General features: G+C 39.1%; 1 protein-coding gene across 1 annotated transcript; it reads right to left on the reverse strand.

Annotated features, from left to right (window-relative positions):
- Positions 1–3,350: 3,350 nt before the first annotated feature.
- On the reverse strand, positions 3,351–10,039 carry LOC125507611. Its single transcript, XM_048672142.1, has 2 exons — positions 9,800–10,039; positions 3,351–3,501 (listed from the first exon to the last, which is right to left on the reverse strand). Exons 1-2 carry the CDS (start codon positions 10,037–10,039, stop codon positions 3,433–3,435), a joined length of 309 nt encoding a protein of 102 aa, XP_048528099.1. The 3' UTR covers positions 3,351–3,432.
- Between the last annotated feature and the right edge of the window lie 2,264 nt (positions 10,040–12,303).

A 12,303-nucleotide genomic window follows, 5' to 3' on the forward strand; every position in this document is an offset into this window, starting at 1 on the left:
CATGATGGCATGATGACATGATGCAATGCATAACACGCAAGCAATGACAAGGCAACAACAGCGAATAATTGGAGGACACCTGGCGCAGCGGTCTCGGGGCGTCACAAAAGTCTTGAGCCATAGGCCGAAATGGGGGCGGATCCAGAGGAAAGCCTCGCACACGACGATAAACACTGAGATGTTGAGGATGAAGTTCGGGGCCAGATCATGGAAATCCAGGCCGTAGTAGAACATGAGTCCGCGGACGAATGGGTGGATAGGAAAGCCTAGTCCGCGGAGGAAGTGGGGAATGAACACTACCCTCTCATGGGGCCTTGGGGTGGGGAGGAGCTGCCCCTCTTCGGGAAGCCGGTACACGATGTCGTTGGATAAGTATCAGGCCTTCCTCAGTTTTTTGATGTGTCCCTCCGTGACGGAGGAGACCATCCACTTGCCTCCTGCTACGGACATGGCTGGAGAAGGTTGAGGTGGGGAGTGCGGACTTGGGCGCTGGAGCTCGAGTGCGCAAGAATGGATAGGCAAAGGAGGAAGAAGGCGTAGGTGAAAAGGTGGATCCTTATCCCCTTATATGGGTGGACGCAACTATGTGTCCCCACCAGCCTGGTAAAACTCGCTTATCCCCAAGCGCCATAATCAATGGAGCGGTTGGGTTACCCACGCCCGTATTGATGAGAATCCCGGAATAAGGGGACACGATCTCTGCTTCGACAAGACGTGCCAAGGAAACCGCCTCGCATGACGCGCTGAGGTGGGATAATAAAACGATTCGAATAAAGGCTTGGCTGTGGTGTGTCACACTACGGAATACGTCAGCATATTAGATTTGTGTAAATATTATTCTCTCTATGGCAATATGTGGAAACTTAATTTGCAGAGCCGGACACTATCTTTGTGTCCAAAATCTTCTATGAAGTACTTGGAGGAGGAACCCGCCTTGCAATGCCGAAGACAAACTGCGCGCCGGACTCATCATCATTGAAGCCTGGTTCAGGGGCTACTGAGGGAGTCCTGGATTAGGAGGTATCCGGATGGCTGGACTATACCTTCAGCCGGACTCCTGGACTATGAAGATACAAGATTGAAGATTTCGTCCCGTGTCCGGAAGGGACTTTCCTTGGCGTGGAAGGCAAGCTTGGCGATACGGATATATAGATCTCCTACCATTGTAACCGACTTTGTGTAACCCTAACCCTCTCCGGTGTCTATATAAACTGGAGGGTTTTAGTCCGTAGGACAACATACAGAACAACAATCATACCATAGGCTAGCTTCTAGGGTTTAGCCTCTCCGATCTCGTGGTAGATCTACTCTTGTACTACCCATATCATCAATATTAATCAAGCAGGACGTAGGGTTTTACCTCCATCAAGAGGGCCCGAACCTGGGTAAAACTTCGCGTCCCTTGCCTCCTGTTACCATCCGGCCTAGACGCACAGTTCGGGACCCCCTACCCAAGATCCGCCGGTTTTGACACCGACACCTCTCCTCGATGGTGCATGTGTGTCTTGTGGGTACCACATTGGCTGGGGTGCCTTTCTTTCTGGACGTATTATGACAGTTTTCGCTCGGTTTTGGGCAAATTAACCACACATTCTTCTTTTTTAAGAAATTGAGATCCTCCGGTGCTTAGTTTTGGGGGGAAATATGATCTCTTGGTAAGAAACATAATGCAATTTTTCCTATTGTATGAGATGCCTCCTTATAATTTCAAAGTTTCTAGCTTTATTTCAATCACACTACTTAGGATCATCCTACCTTTAATAATTAGAGATAGCAATAAGAGATAATCCATATTGTCTAGCATTTTTTCTCTCTCATAATGCTGTGCAATCCATAAGCTGTCTACATATGTATTTATACTACTCGACTAGCTATTGTCTATTAATCAAAGAGTTCTGTGATGTTACTGATTCATAGCTCTTATAGTTCTTAGATAAAAAAGGTTTACAAACCCAATCCTAGTCAGAGCGAACAAATCAAGGTTACCTCTCCCGCCCTAAGTCAAGGTTTGTAGGAGGATTTAATGGGGGTTCTTGGGAGCAATTTCATCTATGAGGGTAAAAGGTTTCACAAACTCAAACTTAAAAGGTTAAAACTAGAATTTAATCTTTAGATAATATACGCAGGTTCTTTCTCCCAAATATATCATCACTACCACAAAAGTAGCAATACCGGATGTTCTGCCATAGGATGTCCTATGCATTATTGCCAAAAAAAATTATATCATACATTCTTTTCCAATAATGGACCCTTTATTAACACAAAGTATCGCACTGATTGACAGAAACCAGTCAGCACATCCAACCTCTACATGATTAGGATGCACATAGCCAAGACGCTTTATTTGCAAATACAAAGCTATGATAAAACCAAGTAGACCACCTAAGGCGAATATGAAAGTAGCGCTTGAGCAATCCTGAGACAATGATGACCGCCATATGGGGCAAAAATAATTTAAGCCACTTGTTACAACCGCGTACGCACTATCGTAAATAGCAGTTGGTGTCCTTGTCGCTGTAGTGTAGATCAGAAATGGAGCCAGTGTGTGCACTAGTATATAGGCTGCACTCAAGAGTGATTTTTACCATTAAAAGTGAAATAATTCCTACATAGCCAGAGTGAGCAAAGATGGTAACCTCTGCCATCCTTAGTATATAGCTTGCCGCGGAGAGGAAATTTACCATTAAAAGCGAAATAATTCCTACATAGCCAAAAGGTGTTTTATCATCTCATGAGTGAAATCGAAACCATCGAAAAGGTGGTCGAGGCCACGCGTCGATTAATCATTTTTACCCGGTTTCGTTATCCCAACAAAGTCCAACTTATGCTCATACACATAATTGGCAATATGTTAGCTTCCAAAGATGACTGCATAGTACTAGAGTCCACCAAGTCCAGAGATGAATTTTATTTCTAGGGCCATATAATTAACTCCAATTGCTGTCAAGTTATTAGAAGATGACTATAGTATTAGAGTGGACTAGAACATATGTAGTTGGGAGGCCATAGTACATTCTTTGCAACACTTAATCTTTTTTTCTTGAAACTGAGGCCAAAATGCCTCTATCCATTTATTAAGAAGAAGAAAATTGTCTGATTAATTAGTGAAAAATCAGAAGGATGTCTATTCGCAACACTTCATATTCATCAGGGCTCATGGGCATTGGTGGGCTTCTTCTCAGACTGAGGTCGCGGAGTGAGTCGATCTCCTTGATTGCTTGAGCAATGTTGGGATTGCCATTAGTGCATCCCTTGATTATACTAGGGCATAGGTGGTTGAGATTCACATCAACATGACTAAAGCATAGGTAGTTGGGAAGCACATTAGTCACATCAAGACGATTAAATCGTAGATAGATGGGATGCCCATTAGTGCATTATTTGCAACACTTAATCTTCAACATGGACTCATAGACATCGGTGAGCTTCTTCTCACATCGAGATGGCTTTGTGAGTTTGTATCATCTCCTTGATTGTTTGAGCACCATGCATTCCTTCTGCCTGGAAAATATAACTAGATTATAGTAAATGATATAAATGGCTGCTAATACTGGCAGAAAAGATTGTAATCTCTATGCACACAAAGATTTGCACAAATTTTAACTCCCCACAAAAGTATAGTCACCAAAATACCTGATCATGGATGATACACATGCTCTTGTGTGACAGAGCACATCATAAGTGTCAGGGCAGCGATGCCTCATTTTGGGAGATGAGTGGGCATGAGATATGGAGTCAACCAAACACTATGAAAAAAATCGATAGGTTTAATTGCATAACAACCCAATAACAAGAGAGACATCAGGATATAGTTTGGGCAGCTGCAGCCCTAGCCTGGCCTTACTTTTCCTATTATGCACGAACATTAGAACCAATCCCGACTCCTTTTCAAATTGAAGCTTGGACCCCAAAAAACTTGACAAAATCCCATCCCAAATAGCCTTAGTGAACCACGACCTAATTCATGAGATAGACCTCACGAAAATTTCTTTGAGAGACAAATCGTTCCTAGAAAGCACTGGCAAACACATGTGTTCACAAGCATTAGTCAAGCCACACATATGTCTAGCAAGTTTTCAAGCAAGGACACGCGACTAGAATACATGATTAAGCATAATTAGCAAATATGTTAAACAATTATCTGGCTTTAGCAATTCATAAAGGAAGGTATGGTAGATTGAAAAGCATGAAATACACATAAAAACAAAGATCCCTAATAATGCCAAAAGCCCTGTAAAAGTTCTAGGTCGACATTTGTTCCATTCTTCGCATCTTGATGTTTCTCTATGTACCCGATGATGTGCAAAATGCCAAGCCAGCACACGCTAGACTAACCTGATACGTTTACAAGTCACACACCTCAAGAAGAGAGAACCTAAAATATTTTGATGGGCCATGCTGGATGCACACCTTACAAGAAAGATTGACAAACGGATCCTCATTAGTGTAATTGATGACGCAGATTGTTAAAATCATAAAAAGAAAAGCCTGACAACCATTGGCTCCATAGAGTAGAGAATGACTGTGTCGCTAGGAGAGGCAATGAACCCGGGGGCTTCTATTCCATACGAGAGTGTTTCAACCGCGAAAAATACAAAGGCGAAACAAAGAACGTATTAGAACTAACCAATGGATGAAGATTAGTTACCTTGCCTCTTACTGCTAGGTTAGGTATCGAAGAACAAAGGAACTTGGGTATATTCATAGGTGAATGATACTTCGACAATGGATATAGTTTATTCATGGCATCCTTTTAGGATGATGGGTGAATAAATTATTTATCTTTTGGAACTTATTTCTATTTTGCAATATTTAGAAAAAACTATCCATGAAACCTTTAACTAATGCCTAAAAATTATATTAAATTTCTTTCTGCAATGGTTTCTTAAAACAACTCATGCCTAGTCCCTATAAAATATGATGAATATCTAGTACATATATAAGTGTTTGTTCATATTAGTCGTCCAATGACGAAGGGAAAAATGAAGAACATGTGTAAATTGAATGATTTGTAGACGAATGAGAGAAGACGGGGAAGTACAATAGAAGAAAACTCTTAAGCCTACCAGTTCAATGGGAACCCAACATACACTTTTGATAATTAGACAGTGGCATTCCATATGATGCCATTAACATGGTGACATCGCTCAAAGAACTCAAGATTAAGGCAGAGGAAGAGATGGGAGAAGTTTTTTTTTCATTCATTAAATCTGAAGAACGATAGGACAAATTATTTGGATGGGAAATGTTGGAAATCATGTTGGTTACCTCAACGAACATGTTGTGGACGATGCCACTGGCCATGGCGGTGATGCTTGTCGAGATGATCTTGAGATAGAGCGACTCGAGTGCCTCGCACACCTTGGCAATGGCGTTGTGGGAATTGCCATGTCTCATGCTGACCATTGTTAACTCCTCTGCTACCTGCATCACCTCCAGCTGCACAATTCGTTATGTGGTTATTGAATTATACGTTTTTTGATAATGTTGTTGCATAAATTTTCCCTAAAAGTATTCACATACACACTACTATCTCAGAAATGTCTCATTTCCTAGTAAATGTTTCACACATAAAAAACAATATAGATATAATTAACACCCCCACATATTTAAATTGTTCTACAAGTTTTTCACATTTCATCGGAACTACTAGCACTGCAATTACAATCAATTGTTGTTTATTTACATATTTTAGACTTCTCGTATCAAAGCCTCTTATATATCTAAGACTACATAAGGATAATATACTCCCTCCGTTTCTTTTTAATCTGCATATAATATTTGATCAAAGTCAGACTTTACAAAGTTTCACTAACTTCGTAGAAAAAACATCACTATCTACAATACAAAAGTTATATGTTTTGAAAATTAATTTCATCATGCATCTAATAATATTGATTTCATAGTGTGAATGTTGATATCTTTTGCTACAAAGCTAGTCAAACTTTATAAATTTTGACTTTGACCAAATCTTATATGCAAACCAATAAGAAACGGAGGGAGTACATGTGATTGTCTGAAATAAGTTGGTCACCATCAACCAATGGAATAGTAGAGTTGTAACCACGACGTCCACTTATCAATAATGAGGGCCCTTTGATACTCAATATTCAATGGAGCCGAGGAAAGAAAAACGTCTTTCCATCGTACCATATTATGTAAGTTTAGATATTGGAGACTAAACGGCTTATCTCCTAGAAGGTATACTTTGAAGATGTTGTGTTGAGGCATGTTTGTTTTGAATAAACTCTTGCCAAACTAATTCATGATTAAGCATTAAGCATCTTGAACAATAACTAAATGAGCAAGCACATGTTCTTACTTTCAAGATCCTCATTCCTGAGATCCCCCCAGATCCTTCATTATTTCTGTCTATGCTCATCACATTCCCCAAAAAATCTAGATATGTAGAAATCCAGTATTTTATTTACTCATTTGTGCATTTCAAAGAAGAATAGCATAAACATCAGTAAATTAGTGAGGACAATATTGATGAGGATTAGAAGAACACAAGTGGTTTCTACTGGTTTGGGTATGTCACAGCGAAAAATCCATCGCTTGCATGGACATTGACATTACAACAGTCGTGCCCCGTATAGAAGTGCAATTCATATTCCCAACTGAACACATAGCAATACATCCTAACATTTTTCTAACTTCTACAAGAAACAGTTTTCACATGTCTACAGTTGTCAATTTTTTCATAGGAAGTAGGTTTGGCCCCAAGAATGTACATCTGCAGGGAGAGAATAGTTCCATTCTTTCTCCTCTCTAACTCAACAAATCCATTCCTTTTGTTTTCTCTTTGATAACTTCCATCATTTATACCGTTTGAACTATAATTTTGTTTGTGTATTTTTATAATATATTTGTAATCCTGGCAATAAGAACTATAGAGCAAGGGCAATCTTGGATATAGTCTATAGCTCAGGCTTAAATTACACTGATCCAATAAATACATTTGTAAATATGGTTTCCAGTTACGTGAAACAAAGTTATATATAAACGTAAAATATTTTAATTTTTTGAAAGATTTGAAATCAGTTTTTCAGATAATTGAAACCGGGTTTTTAATGAGTGAAATTAGTTTTATGAAATAACTAAAATTGGTTCTTTTGAGATAGTGAAACAAGTAGTTTCAAATATGTGAATCTGATTGTTTCGGAGTGTGAAATTGATTAATTCAAATATATTAAACTTTTAAAATATACTTCCTTTGTCCCAAAATACTTTAACTTCTACATTAGTCCTAATTCAAACTTGCTTATGTTTAACCAACTCTACGAAAAGGTATGCTATGATGTACAACACCGCCTACACATGATACAAAAATATATTTCGTGAAGAATCTCATGAGACTAATTTGTTGTTCTGGATGTTCATATGTTTTTCATATAACTGATAACTTAAACAAAATTGACTTATGATAAACCAAGAACTTCAATTATTTTTTAGCGGGGGTAGTATGAAACAAATTTCTGTACATTTTTTTGAAATATTTGAAATGAGTTACTTCAAATATTTGAAATCAATAATTGCAATCTATGAAATTGATTATTTCAAATATAATAACAAAATATTTTCCAAATATATGAAGAAGTGAGGTTTTTTTTAAATCATGTGAAATATTTTTTTCCAAATATGTGAAACTGATTGTTCAAATGTGTGAAATTTAATATTTGAATATATAAAACCGGTTTTAGTCAAATACATGAAGCAATATTTAGTTTTTTTTCTAAGATGGCAATTACAATATATGAAACTGTTTTTTAGTTGAAATATATATTTTTACTTAAATAAAAAAATTCGCACAAAAGCGTAAATTTGCGCGAAATATATATTTTGACTTAGTTCCACTCTAACATGTTTTGTGAAATGCATGTTCTGGAATTGAAATGCCTTGTGAAAGCAATTTTTTTATATATTAATATTTTTTCTGAAAGAATTGAAATCATTTCTGAAATGAAATTAGGTTCTGAAAATAATTGATGTGAAACATATTTAAGTGCATTTTTTAATGATGTGAAACAAAATATATGAAATATGTGAAACTGATTGTTTCAACGCGTAAAATTGATTATATATATATATATATATATATATATATATATTACTATTTTGAGTTTTGAAATCTTTGGAATATTTGCAGTTTGTTAAAATAAAAAAAGTGAAATTGTTTATGGAATGAAATTAAATATATATAAAAAAACTACATCCGTTCCTAAATATAAGTTTTTTAGAGATTCCAATACAAACTACATGCAAAAGTATATAGACATATTTTAGAATTTAGATTCACTCGTTTTGCTCCATATGTAGTCCATACTAGAATCCCTAAAAGGGTTTATATTTAGGAACGGAGGGAGTATATCTAATTGGTTAAGTACACCAACTTAAAGTGTAAATGATGCATGTGCGGGATTATGCTTGACCGGATAAGAAGGTGGAAAACCTAGTAAAATATGTAGATTCAGTCATTTTGCTCTAATTGGTTAAGTACACCAGCTTAAAGTGTAAATGATGCATGTGCGGGATTATGCTAGACCAGCTTAAAGTGTAAATGATGCACATGGTGGGGCCTGGCCAGAAATAGAAGGTGGAAACCTAGTAAAGTAGTGGAATAAACTAGATACGTGGCTCATATAAAGCTAGCTAGCAGCACCCTATTGGTGCATATCTCACTAGTAACTAGCTGGCAGCACCCTATTGGTGCATATCTCGCTAGATTTACCAATTCCAGAAGAGAAACCCTATAATACAAGAAAATGATCTTCCAACTACTGAGTACCATTGGAAGATAGACACTTCAGGTGTCTTTTCCGTTAATATTTCTATTAAAATCTTGACGGGGACCTCATTAATATTGGTCATGCTTTCAGCAACCAATGCATTTGGAAATTAAAATGCCATAACAAAATCAAGATTTTTAGGTGGTACTTGGTCAATTCAACTGAACATATAAATGTTCCTGGCATCGTGTAAAGGCACGAGCGCCCTTGGCTTTCGATTCATCTAATTGGAAATGGTAGCTCAGGCTAAGTTCAACCCGTTTGGATGACAGTGCAGCAGTAACATGATTTGTGAGTCATGTAATGTTATTAACAGGTGGTTTTGATGACACTTTTTCTGTCCATGTATAATATTTCGAATGATGTAACTTTTATCAATAAAAGAGTTGCCTGGCAGGATATATTCCACGTTTTCGGGAAAAACTTGTGTGGTCGTCCAAGCAATATGAACTTCCACAACTCTACGCATCTCAATGTTTCTAACTACTAGTACCATCATTTCCTCATTTTGCTAGGTGCAGGTCCACCTATCACGCTTACTTCATTCTGGTCCCCAACTTTCTTTGGGTTCGGAGTTAGAAACATGTGAATATTTACCTCGATGATTTTGACTGGATACATGCCAGGGAAACTAGCGACAACGTTGGTGAGGAGAAGACACCCCCGCACTAAGGAGTTTGCCTACACACTTTAGGTGTATTTTCCCTTAAACTATGTCCTGTTCCATACAACATGTGGAAGCACAACCGCCCATGGCTTTTGGTAGAGTCGGTAGCTTGGGCTACAGTTCAATCGGTTTGGATCGTAGTCCAAAGCAACATAATTTGTGAATGAGTTATGTAATTTTATTATCAGTTGGATGAAATAGTCGTGTGCATTACTAAAAGCAGATGCCCAGAATATTCTTATTTTCTGACGTGAGGTTCACCTATCTCCCTGACTTCATTCTGACCTAACTTCCTTTCACTACGGAATCAACACTGAGCAACATGTCACATGTGAATGATTACCTCAAAGATTTGAACCGGATGCGTGGAAGGAGAACAGAAGGCGCCGTTAATGGAGGAGGCAGAGGTGGTCCTCCTCATCTTCTTCCGCGGCGAGGAGCCGACGCCATGGTCCTCTGCGTTGCTGCCGGTCGAGGCGGCATCGTCCACCTTGGCCACGGCGGTGCAGCTGTCGGTTCGGAGGGCGGCAAGAATCTGGCGCTCCTGCTCCTGCAGCTCCTCGATGTAGGCGATAGCGTCCATATTAGCTATAGCCGTTTTTCTAGTAGTGTACTAGGGAAAACCTTATACACAGCATCTTAGCAGTAGCGCTGGACAAAGTCATGTGCTACCGCTACTTAGTAGTAGTGTTTGTAAATAAACCGCGCTACTGCTATGGTTTTAGCAGTATCGCTTACTAGCAAAACGCGCTGCTGCTATGTTTGTACTGGGCGCAGATGGCTAGCCCCACTTAGCAGTAGCACGTATCCGTACCCAGCGCTATTGCTACGCTCTGTAGCAGTAGCGCTTTTCACGAAACCGCGCTACTACTAACCTTACCTTATCCTCTCCACGCGCCCGACCGCCGCCGCACTACTCCTCCACCGAGGTACTCCTTCCATCCCTCCTCCTCCACTCGCCCCTCCTCCCTCCTCCTCCAGCCGCCCCCTCGTCCCTCCTTCCTCCTCCGCCGGCAGCCCTCCTCCCACCGCCCCTCCCTCCTCCTCCTCCGGCCGCCCCCTCCCCCTCCTCCCTCTTCCGCCGGCAGCCCTCACTACTAGGGAAAACCCTAGCAGTAGCGCGTGTTTAAATCCTATCAGTAGCGCGGGGTGCGGCGCTACTAGTAAGGCGCTACAACTAAAGGTTAGCAGTAGCGTGGGTTGGACCATGCTACTGCTATATTGACTTAGTAGCAGTGCTTTGTACTATGAGCGCTACTGGTAATTAGTAGTAGTGCTTCTAGCACGTGCTACTACTATTATTCCGTATTTCTTTTTTATTTCATATTGTATTCATACACCTTTATACAAGTTTTCATGCCGCAGCAATTTAGAGAATGATTTTACATCATAATGAGTTATTACATCACTGGGAGAAAGAACCGTGGACTAGTTTGAAGTCGATGGACATCCACTTGAAACTAATCCGCGGTTCGTTCACCCAATGTTATAATATATCATCATCATCATCATCATCATCGTCATCATCATCATCATGATCATCATCATCATTATCATTATCATATCATTAATAACTTATCATCATAATACATCATTGTCATATAACACCTCCTCATGATCATCGTTTTCATCAATGAGACATCACATACAAGTTGGTCACTAGACATAATCACAACTACTCATCATCATCAACTCTCATAAACATATTATACCTCATAGGACCTACTACATTCTCTTAGGACCTACTATATTATCTTAGGTAAAATAGCATAAAACAAGATAGCCCCTGACTCTCCATTATGGAGAATGGAGATTATCCTATCTTCAATTCTTGCCTTTCGCACAATGTTGTTTCCAAGAACCTCCTTACGACTGTCCATTTATTTTTTCCATTCTTTCATTATCATGTGTTCACCGGTTTTAGAAATCCAGTATGGACAGGTGAGATTCATAGGACGACCTGGCTGTATGTTCAAAACATCAAGGCGACCATTCTGATACATCAAATGAGGCACACAATCCATCGGGATTTTCTGTTGAAAAACATAGTAATAACTTCATAATTAGCAATGTAATTCAGTTTTAGAAGTATGCAAAAGATGCACGGATGTCGTAATAGTAAAAAATCTTACCAGACTATCTCCATGGAAGTTATCGTGGTTCAACACATGCACTAGTGGCACGTATTGACCATAATTTGGAGGAGATCGATAAAAGGCATTATAATTCTCAAGATCAGTACAATATGCGACCAGATGACTTTTCTCCTGATAAGTTAACACAGAGCCATCGGTGTATAGTTGGTTCTTTCTACCATCTTCCGCACATTCTTTGAAGAATGAAAGTAAGCTATCAATGGAAATAAGCTAAGAACTATTTTGAAATAAACAATATAAATTACTTAATAACTATGTTTGAGGAACTCACATAGCGGTAGAATTGGAAGAGTATCAACAAGGACCCAAATGTCCAAATTGTCTTGGTCGATGATAGGATCACCAAGATCCATGGTGAAAAACATACCCTCTTGAAAATCATACATCTTGCAAAGTGCTTCCCTACCCGGGCAACCAAAATGGGATACGCTCTCAGAATTGTATAGATTTACCGCAAAATCCATACCATGATGGGTCCTTAGGTTAATTTTCTTTGTTTCATTCCTCTCATGATCTTCAAAACTCGTCCTCTCCAAGACATAGCGTATTGCATGGCATGTGATAAGCTAGTCGGATAGTAAAAGACGAAAATTACACGTTGAAGTAGTAGAAGTCGAGCTTAATTACGAAAAAAACACTTTGCGTCGTAGCTTATCGTATCACAATCGAAGGCCTCCTCGAGCTTAATGCT

This window comes from Triticum urartu, chromosome 5 (genome assembly GCF_003073215.2).
Source record: "Triticum urartu cultivar G1812 chromosome 5, Tu2.1, whole genome shotgun sequence".
NCBI lineage: Eukaryota > Viridiplantae > Streptophyta > Magnoliopsida > Poales > Poaceae > Triticum > Triticum urartu.